Below are 22,336 nucleotides of genomic sequence, written 5' to 3' on the forward strand. Positions count from 1 at the left end.
AATGTATTACAAGTAATGTGAGTTACGTAATCAGATTACTTTTTTCAAGTAACTAGTAAATGAATGCATTACTTTTAAACTTATTTTTAAACATATTTTAAGTTATTTTTTTCAAATAAGTAATTATTTTGTTTTCACATTTATTGCTCTCCTGTCTCCATGTTGAGGGAAATCGTGAGTAAGTGCAGAGGTGTTGTGTGCGCTGTGTGAACATGATGCAAATTGTAGTTCTCGACTAATGTGAACATCTCACTTGCACAAAAACAGATTCAGTATTACTCAAAATGAATAAAAATGTTTTTATTTACCAAAGTCTTTGCTGCTGACCTTCGATGATCCAGTTCAATCATACTAATAAGAAAAAAATGACTTTAGATGAACATTACATTTATGTTTTTTTTATTTTTTATTTTAATTTTTTTATTGCTGAAGTAAGAGTGTTCAATCTTCTTCTCCTGTAACCTACTCTTCTATAGAGGGTATGCATCGACGTCACTTTCCCACCGAAAACGCACTCCCTCAGCTGGACTGAGTGGCAAAAGAAGCTGCTGCGTAACTGAATTTAGTAGAGGAAACTGCTAAAACGCGAGTAAAACTAACAAATTACACTAAAGGTTGGAACTGAATGTGTTCCTTACAACTTGCCAAATAAATCTAATCCATGGATACTGACATGCAGCCAGGAGTCGTGTTTCCTGACATTTATATGTGCCTGATTTCGACGGTGGGGAAATACATAAAGCAAATCTGGCTGTGAATATTTTATATAACTACAATATTGGTAGGTTTAAATCCACGTAATCACTTATATCAATGTTATATCATCATATTGTCCAGCCCTAAAACATATATATAGTTTTATAGTATAGTTTTTGTCAGTGTTGTTTATTTAAACACACAATTATGCAGAATATAAGATGGAAAATATTTAATTGACGAGTTGTCAACATAATATATAACTATACAATGTATACGGTATGATTTTACCTCAAAATTCAACATTTTGACACAAAATGATAACTGCAAATCCATGTTTCTCTGCCTGCTTTTTTCTGTTGCTTTCTGATTTTTTTTTTAAATATATGCCTCAGATTTTGTGTCAAAGCTATTTTGTACAGTCAATCACAAAGCTCTTTCCCGTTTTGGATGTGTTTTGTGTTTTTTTCGCGACATTCACGCTGAAAACCAATGCTGCCGCTCAGTCTTTTACCTCTCAGTGGACGTGACCGCAGCCGTGACAGTCGACAGTGACATCACTTGCATACCCTCTATAATCCAGAATTGCAGCACAGCTAAATGTTTATATGAGCTGCGCCCTCTACTGTACAGGCTGAATTTGCATTTCCTTTAGCCTGAGGCTTAAAGGGTTAGTTCACCCAAAAATGAAAAATAATGTTGTTTATTACTCACCCTCACATCGTTCCACACCCATCAGACTATCGTTCATCTTCAGAACACAAAATAATATATTTTTGATAAAATCCGATGGTTCAGTGAGGCCTGCATTGCCAGCACAGGGCTTGACAATAAGGACTGCCCGATGGCCCGGGGCCAGTGTGAAGGACGCTCGGGACATAAGAAGGAACGGTCGCTTGCCCGATCGGGCCAGTGCTGTCGGGTGTGCGTTATATATCGTCTATGATATCGTAATTGTTGATTTAATGATCTGATATTATCGTGTACGTCACCCACTTTACAAAAACAAAACAAAAACACACCCACTGAGTGCACGCATGCATTACATGACAAAGTCTGGAAGGTTAGACTAGTGTGCATACATTTTTAGTGATTTAGTCTATTAAAATGCCTTTATAATGCCCCCAGAATTCAAGATAAAGGGCAAAAATGCCCCAGTAAATCTTTTATATTTATATCATTTAATATAGTTAACCAATATTACACAAAGAGTGCCATTTTTCTCCAAATATTAGCATGATTACAAATCTGATATTGGTTTTATTCAGCGTACAGTCTAATGAACAAGCACTTGATATCAAGTGACTTATGTTTAAGACACCAAATCGACTGTTTCGCTCTATTTCACCTACTAAAATAGTTCCAAAGTCCACAGCATTGTTTTGCGTCTTTGCGTCAGCCGTTTGAATGAATCGGTTGAATCTCAATGACTCGCTCATTAACAGTGATTCGCTACCACCCACTGGCGGGTTTAATTTCACATTTAAAGTGTCTTCATTTTTTTTTTTTATAATTTCAAATAACAGTACTTAACATTTTATATTTTCAACATTAAAAACATTTTTATGCATCTGTAACTGCTCTTGGCTGATTAACTGTAATAAAGTTTAATCTATTCTAGTTATATAGTTAAAATGATTTTAACATTAGATTACAATTTCTGTACCTGAAAATCTCCTGTTTAAACCTACTTGAAAAGCGCCATTTATTTCATTTATGTGTTTGTTCTGTTGTATTTATTTGTGCTATTACTCGTAATTTGATTATTTGTGAATATTTTATTACTTTAACTTATATCTAGTAGCTTTTGGTGTCATAACCTTATTTATTACTGCAGCAAGACAATTAACACTTTCAATGCCCAAAAAGCTACTAAAGACGTGATTACAGTGGTTCAACCTTAATGTTATGAAGCGACGAGAATACTTTTCGTGTGCCAAAAAAACAAACTAACAACTTTATTCAACAATATCTAGTGATGGGCGATTTCAAAACACTGCTTCATGAAGCTTCGAAGCTTTACAAATCTTTTGTTTGGTTCAAAGAGTGTATCAAACTGCCAGAGTCACGTCCCCCTAGTGGTGAATCATTAAAATTTTGAAACACTTTGAATTTGGACGTGCCTTGATACCTTCCTACCTTGAAATGTGTCCTCCGAAGGCAGCATTTTCCAGTTTTCGGACGCAGCCACTGATTCATGTCCATGTTGTCAATGGACTCCTTGAGTTTTAGGTCTTCTTATTTAAATGCTGCTGCTACATTGTAATAACTAGCTTGATTAACCAATTTGGTTTACTTACTGTGTGAATGGGAGAAACTGCAACGTGCAATGTGGCAGAATACGTCCCGCCTTCTAAATAAAAGAGCCAATCAGTTAAGTCATTGCATCACTGCAGCTGCCGTTAAAAGTGTAACACTTAGGACTGCACGTGCGCATTGACTGGTTTAGCCTGAAAAATAAGCTTTTTTTAATGCTATTTGAGCATAAGAAACAACATTTATGGTACAGATCATTTTTTAAATATATTATTTAATTGTGAGTTCAGCAAGCAGTTTTTGAGATTTCAGTGTTCCTCATTCAAATAGATAGGACTTGGTCTTGGATGCACAAAATAGCAGCCAGGAGGCATTGCAAATATGGCCGCAGAGTAGACATGTGCCGGTATACAGTAATACGATATATCACAATAATGAATATACGCAATATTGTTATCGTGGGCACTTCAAAATACCGTGAATGATAATTTATTTGAATTATTCCGATTGTTAGAATGCATTTTCTTACCCATTAACCATTTAAAATGCACAACACAGCTGTATGCTTCGTCAAAGAGGCACGCGCACTAATGTAAACAAGCCCAACGTGCATGAGCGGCACATGGCGGAACGAGTGAAGGAGACGCGGTGAATGAAAATGCAATTTCAAACTCTGACAGCAGAGGGCGCTGATGGAACAGCAGAAATGTAGTGGCTACCCTGGGAACCCCTGTAAACAAAGCAGCTGCTACAGCTACTATAATATAAATGTTAAACAGCCATTCAGATTTTTGCATTCGCTATATTGTGTTCATCACAGCACTAAATTCTTTTCAAACTTAAACATTTTTATAATTTAATCTGGACTACAACATGCCCTAGATATTGTTCTGATTCTTCACGCACAAAGGCTCCATTATTTAACATTAATTAATTCATTATTTAACATAAACTGACAATAAAAAATGAAGAGTTTGGTTCCAAAATGCGATAAACGCATTTTCAAAAAATTGAGTTTCCGCCAAAATCAGTATTGTATCTGGTCGGTATTGAAAAGACATTTATTAATTTTGCGCAAAATGCGATATCCGTCGTGTTATTCTGTAATGTTTTCTCCTTTTCTTTCCAAAACACGACAAACGCCAGTCTGCTTTTTCTGCAGAACGTGATATATATCCCCTCTCAACCAATCACAGCGCTCCATTCCACGCACTGTAAACATTGAAGGCTTTTTAAAAAGCCATTTTTAATACCAATGTACTCGGCAAATGTGTTTATTTAACTGTGCTGTGGCGCCAGATACTCTTTAATCGGTAATGACAAATAATTCATAACATTAACAAGATGACCATTTTGGGAGCGACGGCTGAATGTATCTTTAGTAAAATGCCTGAATATAAGATAAATATTGGCAAAGTTTAGACTCTGTCATATATGTGAATCAACTTACTTTGTTGTGTATTTTCAATTTGAAAAATAACTTTTATATTGATGGATTTATTGCATTTTGGGAAAAAAATAATACGTTTTTATAATAAACTTTTATAATAAACTTTTGAATTGAATTTTTAATGTTTTTATATCCAAAAGATGCTATGTGAAAGTTTGAAACAGAAAATAGGGGTTTTCATCTTGCCACTTTCTTGGTAAAGAAAAAACCTTTTTACTCAAAATAATCAAAATGGAGTTATTGCATTCTGGAACCCTTCAAATACTTCTAAAGCATGTATTAATCTTAATTTCAACATTTAATAGGCTAACACTTTATTAGAATCAAAAGTTGTAACTGTATTACTTAATGGAACTGAGCTAAAATGAAAGTTGTATTTTAAACTAACTTTAACAAACTTCTGTAACAAATGTAGCTATTGCTAATTGTTAATGTTAGTTAATGCATTAACTAACACTAACTAATGAGACCTTATTGTAAAGTGATACCTATTGTTCTTTATAATTCTTTTCTGTTTTAATCTCTTTGAAACATTTGTTGACTTTATTTTTTTTTGTGTATTACTTTGTGTTACTTTATTGCAACTTATTTCAATATCGTGATAACACCGTATAAGCTTCAGCAATTATCGCAACATGAAATGTTGATACCGTCACATGCCTACCGTAGAGTTTCCTTTCCTCTTTTTTTAATCATTATTTAATCAGATTGCTAAGTTTTTAAATGTTTTTACACATACTGGATTAAAAATGCAACAGCTAACGCAACCTCCCGCAGTGATGACAGGCTGCGTTGTTTATATTTTAAAAAATCAAATGCAATATGCAATGAACACTGTGCAGTGGTAAACAAAACACTGTGTTCATCATTGCCATAGCATGTTTGGTTTTACAGGTTTATTTGGCACATTTATGTTCCATGTTCCTCACAGATCCCCTGTGACCTTATTGGTCGGCTGAGCTAATGAATTTTCTGCCCGGCCAATCATCAGCCCCGTATCAGTCCAAAAACACCTGGTGCTCCTCGTATCAGGCACACTGGATATCTGGATACAGAGGTCTTTTTTTGCCCCTGGTGAAAGGTGCCCTTTCACAGCGATCCTGGATTAGTCTGCCTGCCCAGAGCTCAACCACAGCAATTATGACTTTGTCGGAAAGTATTAAAAGGGAAATGCCTTTTTATTAGTAATGGCTGCAAAAACGAGGAAGCTGCACATATATTACAGACAGTTTTTCTTCATATCATTTTTTGTACTTGGATATTAAATTTGTGTGGTTAGGCCTTAGAGGATCTCAGTTACTGAAAACAACAAACACATCTCATTACCTCATGGAGTTATTTATTCACATGGAACCAGACGGTCTCTTAAGTCATTATCTTCACGGGATGTTTTTAGAAAAGAATATTATCCAAGTGAGAAAATAGCATTAGATTTATGCAACACCTTCTGTAGTGCCTGTGTACTGTATGCATTATAAATTTAGGGGATATGGTTCTTCATATCTCAAAGTCTACTTCATTGTATTACAATACATATTATATATATATATAACTATACCATACATACAGGCTTCATAGAAATGGAATTTGCTGATGATTTTGTGAATCCTGCTTTTTATTTATTCCTCCAGCTTCATTCCAGTGTGGACAGGGGTGATGGCCGAACGAAATACATTTTAAAAGGAGAAGGGGCCGGCTCGGTGTTCGTCATTGACAGCAGGACGGGGAATATCCACGTCACTAAGCCCCTCGACCGCGAGGAGAAGGACCAGTACCGCCTTATCGCCACGGCAACAGACCGACAGACCGGCCGAGCCCTGGAGCCATCCTCCCAGTTCATCATCCGCGTGCAGGACATCAACGATAACCCACCTGTGTTCCAGGACGGCCCGTACAGCGCCACCGTGCCTGAGATGGCCAACATCGGTACTGCGTGCGCAAATGCCCTCTGACTGCTGTCACTTGGAGAGCTGTGTTTGGAAGAAAAGATGGAGGGTCACATGCTTATTGAACCTTGACTTTGTCGAAAATATCTCTTTTTTTTTTTTCATCTCTCTCTTTTTCCCTAGGCACATCGGTTATTCAAGTGACAGCCACAGATGCTGATGACCCAACCTATGGGAGCAGTGCCAAACTGGTATATTCAGTGATTCAAGGCCAGCAGTACTTCACTGTGGACCCGCAGTCAGGTGCGTTCTGTTATATTCTGCAATATTCACCAGATATTAGAAATGCAATATTTCTCATTTTTAAGTAAAGGGTGATTGACTACTGGGCTGTGGTCCAAAAACATCATTAAACACGGCTCTGAACATATGAATATGTTTAAATGTGCACCAGTAATGCAATTATTTCCCATAATTAGAGTAAGGACTTAATGGCAGTAAGATGTTTACATGACATGAGCAAACCTTGTCTCAAGATGCACAACTTTCAAAGGGTTAGTTCATCCAAAAATGAAATTTCTGTCATTAATTACTCACCCTCATGTCGTTCCAAACCCATAAGACCTTCGTTCATCTTCAGAACACAAATTAAGATGTTTTTGATCAAATCCGAGAGTTTTCTGACCTGAAAGTTTTTAATCACAGTTCCACGCTTCCAGGTTCTACGTCAGTTCAGTATTGGCCGACGCTGTTTATGTGAGCAGCACGATGCATCCGTGTGATGCTGAAGCAGAAGCCGGCCAATAATGAATCGGCGTTCTGACGTAGAACCTGGAAGTGCTGCACTGTGTTCAATATGCCAACAGCGTAGGAGACTGACAGGGGAGAGGAGAAATTGATTAATTATGTCGTAATTTGAACCACTGTAGTCACATGAACCATGTCTTTACCTTTCTGCGCCTTGAAATTTGTTATGACGTTACTGTGTATCAGAAAGCTCTCGGATTTCATTAAAATATCTTAATTTGTGTTCTGAAGATGAACGAAGGTCTTACAGGTTTGGAACGACATGAGGGTGAGTAATTAATGACAGAAATTTCATTTTTGAGTGAACTAACCCTTTAAATGTCCTAATTAAACTAAGGCCTAATCCTGGCTTAATCTAAGTCTTAAGTCTTTTACTCAAGTGTTGAAATTGGTGAACTTGTAATGGAGTCATTTTCTCTGTAAGGAATCTCTACTTTTACTTGAGAGTGGTTTTCAAGTACTCATTACACTGCAAGTGCATGGAAAATTAAAGGACGAATTATCAAAAATGATCATGAATCTAAAGACCAGAATTTAAATGTTACATTCTCACTTTATAACAATTGAAAGAAATTTGTTTTCTATTGCATTATCCAAAAGATTTCATTAATTTCCGTTCCTTGAACAGTTTCTAATCCCTTCTGTTAACAATATTCTTTTGTTTTTTTAATGATTAGAAAAATATTTCATATTGATTATATTATTCTATTTACTAAATGATGAAAACTGACTACATTTTCTATTGTATTCTGTATTATTGTCTGCATTCTATACTACTGAAGTTGAAGTTGATGACCAGATTCTACAGTGTTTTATTAGATTCTGTTCTTTAGATTATGAATATTGACTAGATTCTATTCTATTCTATTCTATTTCAGGTCTGTATATCAGCTGATCAGATTTCAGCATAAAAGAATGATCTATTTTATGTATTTGTGAATTTGCTAGATACATTAAATGTTACGTTTTCTTTACAAAACGTTTTGTCCCTTCGAATATTTTTCTTTCTTTAGAAAAAGCAAATATGCTTTTAAACAGTATATATACACTACCATTCAAAAGTATGCAATCAGTAATTTTTTTATGAAATACATTTATTAGGATGCATTCATTTGATCAAAAGTGACAGTAAAGACATATATAATCTCTTTTTATTTCGAATAAATGTTGTGGTTTTTTAACATCCTATTCTTCAAAGAATCCTCTAGTTTCCACAAAACTATAAAGCAGCAAATTATCATATTAGAATGATCTTGAAGGATCATATGACACTGAAGACTGGAGTAATGATGCTGAATATTTAGCTTTGATCACAGGAATAAATTACATTTTAAAATGTATTTAAATAGAAAACATTTATTTGAATATTTCACAATTATACTGTCTTTACTGTATTTTTGATCTGATTTGTAGAAATCATAGAAAAGCAAACTTTTAAGTTTGCAAGGCATAAAAACATATGTACAATAAATGTAAGCACTGGTATGTAAGAATAAGTGACTGCAAGATTTGTTTGATCCATTAGTCATGAAGTCAGATCTGTATTTGCTCCAGCAGTGTGATGGTGTAGGATGTTCAGTGTAATTCCTTTTAATTCACTTCAGTTTAACCTAATTACCTTACTGGCATGAAAATTGGTCAGTATTGCCAAAGTGAGATATGCTGTGAGTGATCTGCTCCTGTCTCTGTCTCTCTCTGTGTCTCTGTAGGTATAGTGCGCACGGCGGTCCCAGATATGGACAGAGAAGCTCAGGCGCAGTACCAGGTGGTGCTTCAGGCAAGAGACATGGGCGGCCATCAAGGAGGTCTGACAGGAACCACCACTCTCACTGTGCACCTCAGTGACGTCAATGACAACCCACCGCGCTTCACTCAAAGTGAGTCACACACCCAGCTCTGCTCCAGAACACATCAAAAACCAGTCCAATCTAGTCTGTCTACTGTAGTCTACTTCACTCTACTGCTCTATTCTATTCTCTTCTATTCTATTCTCTTCTATTCTATTCTATTCTATTCTATTCTATTCTATTCTATGAAAGATCATATCTGCTCTACTCCACGGTACTGCTCTATTCTATTCGGTTTTATTCTATTCTATGTTCTATTCTATTCTATGAAGGATTATATCTGCTCTACTCCACGGTACTACTCTATTCTATTCAGTTTTATTCTATTCTATTCTATGTTCTGTTCTATTCTATTCTATCAAGGATTATATCTGCTCTACTCCACTGTACTGCTCTATTCTGTTCTATTCTATTCTATGAAAGATTATATCTGCTCTACTCCACTGTACTGCTCTATTCTATTCTATTCTATTCTATTCTATGAAGGATCATATCTTCTCTACTCCACTGTACTGCTCTATTCTATTATATTCTATTATATTCTGTTCTATTCTATTCTATGAAGGATTATATCTGCTCTACTCCACTGTACTGCTCTATTCTATTCTATTTTATTCTATTCTATTCTATTCTATTCTATGAAGGATCATATCTTCTCTACTCCACTGTACTGCTCTATTCTATTCTATTCTATTCTATTCTATGAAGGATTATATCTGCTCTACTCCACTGTACTGCTCTATTCTATTCTATTCTATTCTATTCTATTCTATTCTATTCTATGGAGGATCAAATCTGCTCTACTATTCTATTCTATTCTATTCTATTCTATTCAATGAAGGTCCATATCTGCTCTACTCCACTGTACTGCTCTACTCTATTCTATTCTATTCTATTCTCTGAAGGATCACATCTTCTCTACTGTACTGCTCTATTCTATTCTATTCTATTCTATCCAATGAAGGGTCATATCTGCTCTACTCCACTGTACTGCTCTATTTTACTCTGTTCTATTTTGTTCTATTCTATGAAGGATCATATCTTCTCTACTGCACTGTACTGCTCTATTCTATTCTATTCTATTCAATGAAGGGTCATATCTGCTCTACTCCACTGTACTGCTCTATTCTATTCTATTCTATTCTATTCAATGAAGGGTCATATCTGCTCTACTCCACTGTACTGCTCTATTCTACTCTATTCTATTCTATTCAATGAAGGGTCATATCTTCTCTACTGCACTGTACTGCTCTATTCTATTCTATTCTATTCTATTCAATGAAGGGTCATATCTGCTCTACTCCACTGTACTGCTCTATTCTACTCTATTCTGTTCTATTCTATTCTATTCTATTCTATGAAGGATTGTATCTTCTCTACTCCACTGTACTGCTCTATTCTATTCTATTCAGTGAAGGGTCATATCTGCTCTACTCCACTGTACTGCTATATTCTATTCTATACTATACTATTCTATTCTATTCCATTCTATTCTATGAAGGGTCATATCCGCTCTACTCCACTGTACTGCTTTATTCTATTCTATTCCATTCCATTCTATGAAGGATCATATCTGCTCTACTCCACTGTACTGCTCTATTCTGTTCTATTCTATTCACACACCCAGCTCTGAGTTCTATTCACACATCCAGCTCTGAGTTCTATTCACACACCCAGCTCTGAGTCAAACACCCAGCTCTGCTCGAGAACACATCAAAAACCAGTCCAATCTAGTCTGCTCTATTCTATTCTATTCTATTCTATAAAAGATCATATCTGCTCTACTCCACTGTACTGCTCTATTCTATTCTATTCTATTCTATTCTATTCGGTTTTATTATATTCTATGTTTTATTTTATTCTATTCTATTCAATGAAGGGTCATATCTGCTCTACTCCACTGTACTGCTCTATTCTATTCTATTCTATTCTATTCAGTGAAGGGTCATATCTGCTCTACTCCACTGTACTGCTCTATTCTACTCTATTCTGTTCTATTCTATTCTATTCTATGAAGGGTCATATCTGCTCTACTCCACTGTACTTCTCTATTCTACTCTATTCTGCTCTATTCTATTCTATTCTATTCTATTCTATGAAGGATTGTATCTTCTCTACTCCACTGTACTGCTCTATTCTATTCTATTCTATTCAATGAAGGGTCATATCTGCTCTACTCCACTGTACTGCTCTATTCTACTCTATTCTGTTCTATTCTATTCTATTCTATTCTATTCTATTCTATTCTATGAAGGATTGTATCTTCTCTACTCCACTGTACTGCTCTATTCTATTCTATTCTATTCAATGAAGGGTCATATCTGCTATACTCCACTGTACTGCTATATTCTATTCTATACTATACTATTCTATTCCATTCTATTCTATGAAGGGTCATATCCGCTCTACTCCACTGTACTGCTTTATTCTATTCCATTCCATTCTATGAAGGATCATATCTGCTCTACTCCACTGTACTGCTCTATTCTGTTCTATTCTATTCACACACCCAGCTCTGAGTTATATTCACACATCCAGCTCTGAGTTCTATTCACACACCCAGCTCTGAGTCACACACCCAGCTCTGCTCTAGAACACCTAAAAAACCTGTCCAATCTAGTCTGCTCTGTTCTATTTTATTCTATTCTATTCTATTCTATAAAAGATCATATCTGCTCTACTCCACTGTACTGCTCTATTCTATTCTATTCGGTTTTATTATATTCTATGTTTTATTTTATTCTATTCTATTCAATGAAGGGTCATATCTGCTCTACTCCACTGTACTGCTCTATTCTACTCTATTCTGTTCTATTCTATTCTATTCTATTCTATTCTATAAAAGATCATATCTGCTCTACTCCACTGTACTGCTCTATTCTATTCTATTCGGTTTTATTATATTCTATGTTTTATTTTATTCTATTCTATTCAATGAAGGGTCATATCTGCTCTACTCCACTGTACTGCTCTATTCTACTCTATTCTGTTCTATTCTATTCTATTCTATTCTATTCTATGAAGGATTGTATCTTCTCTACTCCACTGTACTGCTCTATTCTATTCTATTCTATTCAGTGAAGGGTCATATCTGCTCTACTCCACTGTACTGCTATATTCTATTCTATACTATACTATTCTATTCTATTCCATTCTATTCTATGAAGGGTCATATCCGCTCTACTCCACTGTACTGCTTTATTCTATTCCATTCCATTCTATGAAGGATCATATCTGCTCTACTCCACTGTACTGCTCTATTCTGTTCTATTCTATTCACACACCCAGCTCTGAGTTATATTCACACATCCAGCTCTGAGTTCTATTCACACACCCAGCTCTGAGTCACACACCCAGCTCTGCTCGAGAACACATCAAAAACCAGTCCAATCTAGTCTGCTCTGTTCTATTCTATTCTATTCTATTCTATTCTATTCTATTCTATTCTATAAAAGATCATATCTGCTCTACTCCACTGTACTGCTCTATTCTATTCTATTCTATTCTATTCGGTTTTATTATATTCTATGTTTTATTTTATTCTATTCTATTCAATGAAGGGTCATATCTGCTCTACTCCACTGTACTGCTCTATTCTATTCTATTCTATTCAATGAAGGGTCATATCTGCTCTACTCCACTGTACTGCTCTATTCTACTCTATTCTGTTCTATTCTATTCTATTCTATTCTATTCTATTCTATTAAGGGTCATATCTGCTCTACTCCACTCTACTGCTCTATTCTACTCTATTCTGTTCTATTCTATTCTATTCTATTCTATTCTATTCTATTCTATTCTATGAAGGATTGTATCTTCTCTACTCCACTGTACTGCTCTATTCTATTCTATTCTATTCTATTCTATTCTATTCTATTCAATGAAGGGTCATATCTGCTCTACTCCAATGTACTGCTCTATTCTACTCTATTCTGTTCTATTCTATTCTATTCTATTCTATTCTATTCTATTCTATTCTATGAAGGATTGTATCTTCTCTACTCCACTGTACTGCTCTATTCTATTCTATTCTATTCTATTCTATTCTATTCTATTCAGTGAAGGGTCATATCTGCTCTACTCCACTGTACTGCTATATTCTATTCTATACTATACTATTCTATTCCATTCTATTCTATGAAGGGTCATATCCGCTCTACTCCACTGTACTGCTTTATTCTATTCCATTCCATTCTATGAAGGATCATATCTGCTCTACTCCACTGTACTGCTCTATTCTGTTCTATTCTATTCACACACCCAGCTCTGAGTTATATTCACACATCCAGCTCTGAGTTCTATTCACACACCCAGCTCTGAGTCACACACCCAGCTCTGCTCTAGAACACCTAAAAAAACCTGTCCAATCTAGTCTGCTCTGTTCTATTTTATTCTATTCTATTCTATTCTATTCTATTCTATTCTATAAAAGATCATATCTGCTCTACTCCACTGTACTGCTCTATTCTATTCTATTCGGTTTTATTATATTCTATGTTTTATTTTATTCTATTCTATTCAATGAAGGGTCATATCTGCTCTACTCCACTGTACTGCTCTATTCTATTCTATTCTATTCTTGTTCTGTTCTGTTCTGTTCTGTTCTATTCTAGCCTGTCAAGTCTATCTGTACCAGTACATCTATTCCAGTTTATTTGATTGTACTATATATATATATATATATATATATATATATATATATATATATATATATATATATATATATATATATATATATATATATATATTACATGAGAAATAAACAAAAATGCAAAATATTGCCTTAGCAGCTAACTGAAATGTCTTAACTACTAAAATGACCGAAACTGAAATAAATATTAAGCTAAAAAGAATTAATATATATATATATATATATATATATATATATATATATATATATATACGTACATATACTAAAATAACACTGGTTCATTCTACTCTGTTCTAGTCTAGTCTATCATATTCTGGTCTTGTATAGTGTTCTCTGTTCTGTTCCAGTCTGTTTTAGTCAAATTTTTCAGAGAATATAAACTCTGAATTCAATAGCTATTTGGTTGTGAAGATCAAAGAGTCGTGGTGTGGGCTCTTTACATCCCTGTCAGCATGTCCGCTGTCCATTAACTACTCTAATGACACACAGTGCACTGTTTGCAAACATCACAAGTGCTTTTTCCATGTCCGCAGACTAACCAGCAGGAAGAGAAGAGATGTGGGCGTTCAGGTTTGTGTGTGACATGATGTAACCTTTTGAAATGGATTCATGCTTTATTTCTCTTCTACTTTAAATCTCTCTGTCCTATTTTCCTGACTGCTCTTCTGTCCACTTGTTAGCCACAGCGAGCTTATTACACACGCTGTATTCATGCAGCGGATGTGGTCTTATTGCAGTAATTGATTGACAGCTCAAAGACGTGAGTGGTGGTTTGGAGACTGTGGCTGTGATGTCAGAAGACACATGAGGGACTGACTTGCGTCTTCTGCATTATATTCTGTCTGATTGGGATGCAATCTTATCAGTCGTACACTAGAGAGTCATGACGTACACAATTACTTAGCCGCATAAATTGTATCCCCAGTCAGAATTTTCTGAAATGGATTATTTCCCTAGAAATGTGTAATAATGTTAGTTGAATATTACGGCGTATCGTATTTGTTGTGTTTCAATTATAGATTCACTTGTGTTCGTCGGCTCCCTGAATCAATCTTTCTTAATCACAAGTGCTCAAACCACCTGTTGTTTGTTTCTCTTACAAAAATGTGCTGTTTTATTTAGTACTGATCTGAAAAGATGTATAATAGAAGACAAAATATTTGATATAAATATCTTGTTTTTAAGTTTTACAAATATTGGTTGTTCAATATCGCATGTTGCCTTCTTGTGTGTCAATAATTGCTTGTAATAATTGTTTGACTCCCTGAGAAAAGTTTCAAACAGTCAGTGATTCATTCAGAAAACATTTCAACATTAGTTAAATCATTTTACTGATAGCTGATTCATACTTTAAACTCTATATTAACCCTACAGGTTTGTGATTAAAGCCAGCAGCTTGACAATGAAAACAGTTTAAAACCAAATGGTGTGATGAATTCATCTCATCTTAACATCTAATTGTAATCCTGAATCCTTAACCACTTACACCAATTACTATAAGAGAGCACCATCTCTCAAATTCATAGTGAATTTGCTGTCTTGAATATAAAGAAGATATTTGCATCTGAAGATAAAATGGTAATGCGTTTATGCTATCTTTTTTTACAATACAATTAACACTGACTTCATGTTATGGGAAGTAAAAAGGGGTCTTTCATAGACTAACCAACACTTATGGCTGTTTTGATTAATGAGGTGATTAAAAATTGAGGCTGGTCTAGTAGATTAGTTGCGGTTGTTGATTTCTGCACCATTTTAAAACCATTAAATTAGGCATACTGGGCTGTTTTATTCACTGCCCCTGGTCATCCAGTTTATTTATTTATTTAACAAAGTTTATAAAGTTTGTAATATATTAAATAAAGTTTGCTTCAATGTAGCATATCAAGTAAAAATCGTAAAATAAAAACACCCAGTCCTGCTCAACTAATATTAAATATTAAAACTGTGTATGACCCTCTTGGTCACGCTTAAAAATTCTAGCCTAAAATCAAATGGCTAATGGTTTCAAATGGCTAATTAAAAATTGGATAATGAGGGGAAAAAACAACATGCCAAAGCATTAAATTGTCGCCTTTTTCTGGATTTTTAATTAAAAGAAGCACTACTGGAGCCTCTGGGCCTTTTTTCTCAGTTCTTGGATGTCCCTTAGCACTGATAACAAACCAGTAAACTGGGCTGGGTTTCCCGATAATGTTGTCTCTTAGTGCACTATGAAGACTCTAAAGGTAGACCTTAACTGAAGATATATCGTTTCTAGGCGTGTTCCCGAACTATCCCTTAGGAGGTTGCTTAAGGTATATCTTAAGTGCGACGTTACCAGGTGCTGTCCATGGCAGCGGTGCTGAATTGGTTGGTAGCAATGGCCCAAGAATCGACAATTCACTCTATACAGGGGCTGCTTCACTTTTATAAAAAGAAGCACTTCAGAAGTAGAAATTGCATTTATCAGGACTCATGGGATGTTATAAAAGTAATCCAAATTGCAAAGTAAATCTATATTGTAATTTATCTATATTCTGGGGGCGCGGAGTCCCATCAGCATGAGTTTAAGGCGACCGTTTTAAGAACAAAGCATTTTTTGCATGTTATTCTTTGCCCTAATCCTAATCGAACACTGGGTGTATTACAGTTTCAGAATTATATTCGTATTGACTGTGAACAAGCTCCAGACAAACCTTACGAAAGTATGACTTACAGAAGGTACACTTAACTAAGAACGTTTCAGGAAACACGTATTAACGTTAAGGTACAGCTTAAGGTATAATTTAAGAATGACGTAGAGTTAAGAAGGTTTCGGGAAACCCAGCCCTGGTCTTTTTGAACTATTCATTAAAAGAACCGACTCATAAGAGTCGTTCGTTTGGCATTCAGAGTAGCATGGTCATGCTGCCGCTATATATATTTGATTTACTACACAGAACAGTGTCATATGTATGGAAGCTTGTTTCCACAACTGAATAAAAAATAAAAAAGGTAATTGCGACTTATCTCATAATTATGACTTTATAACATGAAATTGCGAGTTTATATCTCATAATTTTAAAAAAAAGTCAGAATTGCAAGAAAAAAAGTCAGAATTGCAAGAAAAAAGTCAGAATTGCGACTTTATAACTTTATATATTTTTCTGACTTTATATCTTGCAATTCTGACTTTATATCTCTCAATTCTGACTTTATATCTCTCAATTCTGACTTTATATCTCACAATTCTGACTTTATATCTCTCAATTCTGACTTTATATCTCTCAATTCTGACTTTATATCTCACAATTCTGACTTTATATCTCTCAATTCTGACTTTATATCTCTCAATTCTGACTTTATATCTCACAATTCTGACTTTATATCTCTCAATTCTGACTTTATATCTCACAATTCTGACTTTATATCTCACAATTCTGACTTTATATCTCTCAATTCTGACTTTATATCTCACAATTCTGACTTTATATCTCGCAATTCTGACTTTATATCTCACAATTCTGACTTTATATCTCACAATTCTGACTTTATATCTCTCAATTCTGACTTTATATCTCTCAATTCTGACTTTATATCTCACAATTCTGACTTTATATCTCTCAATTCTGACTTTATATCTCTCAATTCTGACTTTATATCTCACAATTCTGACTTTATATCTCACAATTCTGACTTTATATCTCTCAATTCTGACTTTATATCTCACAATTCTGACTTTATATCTCACAATTCTGACTTTATATCTCTCAATTCTGACTTTATATCTCACAATTCTGACTTTATATCTCGCAATTCTGACTTTATATCTCACAATTCTGACTTTATATCTCGCAATTCTGACTTTATAACTCACAATTCTGACTTTATATCTCACAATTCTGACTTTATATCTCACAATTCTGACTTTATATCTCTCAATTCTGACTTTATATCTCTCAATTCTGACTTTATATCTCGCAATTCTGACTTTATATCTCACAATTCTGACTTTATATCTCTCAATTCTGACTTTATATCTCTCAATTCTGACTTTATATCTCTCAATTCTGACTTTATATCTCACAATTCTGTCTTTATATCTCTCAATTCTGACTTTATATCTCTCAATTCTGACTTTATATCTCACAATTCTGACTTTATATCTCACAATTCGGAATTTATATCTCGCAATTCTGACTTTATAACTCGCAATTCTGACTTTATATCTCTCAATTCTGACTTTATATCGTCTCGGTTACAAAGGTAACCCTCGTTCCCTGAAGGAGGGAACGGAGACGTACGTCGGACAGACCGACGAATAGGAATCTCGCTAGAGAGGCCAATCTACTTCGAGTGTAACTAAACGAGCCAATGCACATTGGCATGCAATCATATGCATCAGCTGCTCGCCTCGCAGCGCGGGTATATAATGAGCAGCAGGTGCGTTGCATCTTCAGGTTTTCGCTGAGGAGCCGAACCGGATAGGCGGCAGCATCAGCGGGGTACAGCGACTGTGGCGACGGGACGTACGTCTCCGTTCCCTCCTTCAGGGAACGAGGGTTACCTTTGTAACCGAGACGTTCCCATTCAGTCGGTCACGTTCGACGTACGTCGGACAGACCGACGAATAGGAATCCCTACCAAAGCGCCACAGGAGCTGCCCCCTTCCAGCGCTCTGTTGTAAGCCACCTGAACCCCCTTGCCTGAGGATGGTGGGACAGGGCTAACACAGAGAGAGTCGATCACTGCTGTTCCCCAAAACCCATTCAGTGAGACTATTGGATAACGCTGGGAAAGCGTACCCTTCGCTGGGAAAGGAACGCTGCGGAAGCCACATCCTTCCCCGAAGGAGTTATGTGGAGAAGTACATATGGACTAACCCTGTAGGGCTGTGCTACATATGGAAGAGCTGGGGTGACTCCAACCCGATGAAGGGTAGGTTCTCCCAGAGGGAAAGACACGGGCTTCGTTTAGGAGCAACCGTGGAACCAACCATATGGGATCCCCGTAGGGTCACACATATGGAACCCAGCCTAAACCCGGTTCTCAAGGATACAACGGAGTATAGGCCTGGCGCCAGACGCTCCGCCACGTCGGCTGCCGAAGGGATATCGGAGGACTCGACAGGGTCTGCCTTGTAGGGACTCTCTGGAGAAAAGAAGCGCATGTAGCGCAGCAAGCCAACACTAAGCCGGGGCCTCTCCGTGCCTCTGACCTGAGGCGAGAACACGGGAGAGAGTCGATCACTGCTGTTCCCCAAAACCCATTCAGTGAGACTATTGGATAACGCTGGGAAAGCGTACCCTTCGCTGGGAAAGGAACGCTGCGGAAGCCACATCCTTCCCCGAAGGAGTTATGTGGAGAAGTACATATGGACTAACCCTGTAGGGCTGTGCTACATATGGAAGAGCTGGGGTGACTCCAACCCGATGAAGGGTAGTTTCTCCCAGAGGGAAAGACACCGGCTTCGTTTAGGAGCAACCGTGGAACCAACCATATGGGATCCCCGTAGGGTCACACATATGGAACCCAGCCTAAACCCGGTTCTCAAGGATACAACGGAGTATAGGCCTGGCGCCAGACGCTCCGCCACGTCGGCTGCCGAAGGGATATCGGAGGACTCGACAGGGTCTGCCTTGTAGGGACTCTCTGGAGAAAAGAAGCGCATGTAGCGCAGCAAGCCGACATTAAGCCGGGGCCTCTCCGTGCCTCTGACCTGAGGCGAGAACACGGGAGGAGACCGGCTCGACGCGAAGGCTATAGTATCTAGCGAACGTGTTAGGTGTCGCCCAGCCCGCAGCTCTACAAATGTCTGTTAGCGAGGCGCCACGAGCCAGCGCCCAGGAGGATGCGACACCTCTCGTGGAGTGAGCATGCAACCTGAGCGGGCAGGGCACACCCTGAGCTTGGTAAGCCAGGGCGATGGCATCCACTATCCAGTGGGCCATCCTCTGCTTGGAGACAGCCTTTCCCTTCTGCTGGCCTCCATAACAGACAAGAGCTGGTCTGAGGTCCTGAGGCTTTAGGTTCTGTCTATGTACAGTCGCAAAGCGCGGACTGGACAGAGTAAAGCCAGGGCTGGGTCTGCCTCCTCCGAGGGCAGCGCTTGCAGGCTCACCACCTGGTCCCTGAAGGGAGTGGTAGGAACCTTGGGCACATAGCCAGGCCGGGGTCTTAGTACCACGTGGCTATCACCCGGCCCGAACTCCAGGCACGATTCGTCGACCGAAAATGACTGCAGGTCCCCTACCCTCTTGATGGAGGCCAATGCCACCAGCAGCAAAGTCTTCATAGACAGAATCTTTAAGTCTGCTGAGAGTAAAGGCTCAAAGGGAGCAATCTGAAGTGCTCTCAGCACCAGAGTGAGGTCCCAAGAGGGTATGGAGAGGGGACGAGAAGGATTTAACCGTCTCGCCCCCCTAAGGAACCTGATGACCAGGTCGTGCTGACCAACAGATTTGCCATCTAAGTGGTCGTGGTAAGCGGATATAGCAGCAGTATGGACTTTGAGGGTGGAGGGGGGACAGCCTACGCTCCAACCCTACTGCAAGAAGGAAAGCACGACTCTGATCGAGCATCTTCGGGGGTCTTCCCGGCGAGAAGAGCACCACTCGACGAACAGGTTCCACTTTGGAGGCGTAAGCACGTCTCGTAGACAGTGCACGTGCCGAAGTGATGGTGTTAAGTACCTCAGGGGGTAAGTCACCTAGAACCTCCGCATCCCGTCCACGGGACCAGACATGGAGTTTCCAGAGGTCTGGACGCGGGTGCCAAAGAGTGCCCCGTCTCTGAGAAAGAAGGTCTTTCCTCAGAGGGATGGGCCAGGGAGGGGCTGTCGCGAGGAGTGAGAGTTCTGGGAACCAGGTCCGGTTGGGCCAGTAAGGCGCAACTAACAAGACCTGCTCCTCGTCCTCCCTGACTTTGCACAGGGTCTGTGTAAGTAGGCTCACTGGGGGAAACGCATATTTGCGCAGGCCCCGGGGCCAGCTGTGAGCCAGTGCATCTGTCCCGAGTGTCCCCTCGGTCAGAGAGTAAAACAACTGGCAGTGGGAGGTTTCTGGTGAGGCAAACAGGTCTACCTGAGCCTCTCCGAATTCTCTCCAGATCAGCTGAACCACCTGGGGGTGGAGTCGCCACTCTCCTGGCAGCGCAGCTCGTGATAGCTCGTCGGCCACACGGTTGAGCACACCGGAGACATGAATGGCGCGAAGCGACCTCAGATGCTTCCGACTCCACAGGAGGAGATGGGGGGCGAGTTGTGACATGCGACGGGAGCGTAGACCACCTTGACGGTTGATGTACGCAACGGTCGCAGTGTTGTCCATACGGACCAGTACATGCTTGCCCTGAAGCAGGCCTTTGAGGCGGCTCAGAGCAAGGCGTACTGCCAGCAACTCGAGGCAATTGATGTGCCAATGCAGATGGGGTCCCGTCCAAACCCCTGAGACTGCATGCCCATATTACGTGGCACCCCAGCCGGTGGCAGAAGTATCTGTGAACACCACAGCATGCCGGGACACCTGTTCTAGGGGCACTCCTGCCCGAAGAAACAAGGGGTCCGACCACGGACTGAAGGTTCGGCGGCACTCCTGAGTGATTGGCACCCGGAATGTGCCGCGCTGCCACGCCCATCTCGGGACTCGGCCGTGAAGCCAGTGCTGAAGCGGTCTCATATGAAGCAGACCGAGCGGTGTTACAGCCGCAGCAGCCGCCATATGCCCCAGGAGCCTCTGAAAGAACTTCAGTGGGACCGCTGTCCTGCCATTGAATGTATTCAGGCAGTTCAACACTGACCGAGCACGTTCCTCTGTGAGGCGTGCTATCTGCTCGACCGAATCCAACTCCATACCGAGAAAAGAGATCCTCTGCACCGGGGCGAGTTTGCTCTTTTCCCAGTTGACCTGAAGCCCCAACTGGCTGAGGTGTCTGAGCACCAAATCCCTGTGTTTGCACAACTGATCCCGGGACTGTGCTAGAATGAGCCAGTCATCGAGATAGTTGAGAATGCAAACACCCTGTTCTCTCATGGGAACAAGGGCTCCCTCCACGACTTTCGTGAAGACGCGGGGAGACAGGGCCAGCCCGAAGGGTAGGACTCTGTACTGATATGCTCGACCTTCGAACGCGAATCTCAGGAATGGCCTGTGTCGCGGAAGAATTGAAACATGGAAGTACGCGTCCTTCAGGTCAATCGCTGCAAACCAATCTCGGGGACGGATGCACTCGAAAATGCGTTTCTGCGTGAGCATTTTGAATGGTAGCTTGTGGAGGCTCCGATTCAAAACTCGCAGGTCCAAGATCGGTCGTAACCCGCCGCTTTTCTTGGGTACAATGAAGTAGGGGCTGTAGAACACCGACCTCAAATCGGCTGGAGGGACCGGCTCTATCGCGTCCTTCGCCAGTAGGACTGCGATCTCCGCACGCAGGACAGGGGCATCGGCATCTTTCACTGTAGTGAAGAGGACGTCCCTGAACTTGGGGGGGAGCCGGGCGAACTGAATCGCAAAGCCGACCCTGATGGTCCGAAGGAGCCAGCGAGACGGACTGGGGAGCGCTAACCCGGCTCGCAGAGACCGTACAAGCAGGACCAAAGGGACCACCGGTGTACCCGCAGAAGGGCAGCGAGGTGGAACACAGGGACGCGGCTCGGGGGGCTCTCTTTGTGAGGCGGCCCGAAGCGGCGTCACAGTGTGCTAGGCAACACTTACCTGGCTCCACGGATGGACAGAGGGAGCAGTCGAGGCTTTGGCTGCCCGCTGCTCGCTGCTGTCCGCTGGCG

At 39.3% G+C, this 22,336-nt stretch overlaps 1 protein-coding gene across 1 annotated transcript in view; it reads left to right on the top strand.

Moving 5' to 3' along the window:
* Positions 1-22,336, top strand: part of LOC137008806 (cadherin-24) — a 79,894-nt gene that overhangs the window by 22,303 nt on the left and 35,255 nt on the right. The window contains exons 2-4 of the mRNA XM_067370521.1: positions 6,034-6,328; positions 6,472-6,591; positions 8,805-8,972. Of these exons, the coding sequence (XP_067226622.1) occupies positions 6,034-6,328; positions 6,472-6,591; positions 8,805-8,972 (583 nt within the window). The remainder of the gene's footprint in view (positions 1-6,033; positions 6,329-6,471; positions 6,592-8,804; positions 8,973-22,336) is intronic.

This window comes from Chanodichthys erythropterus, chromosome 20 (assembly GCF_024489055.1).
Source record: "Chanodichthys erythropterus isolate Z2021 chromosome 20, ASM2448905v1, whole genome shotgun sequence".
In the NCBI taxonomy this organism is placed as follows: domain Eukaryota; kingdom Metazoa; phylum Chordata; class Actinopteri; order Cypriniformes; family Xenocyprididae; genus Chanodichthys; species Chanodichthys erythropterus.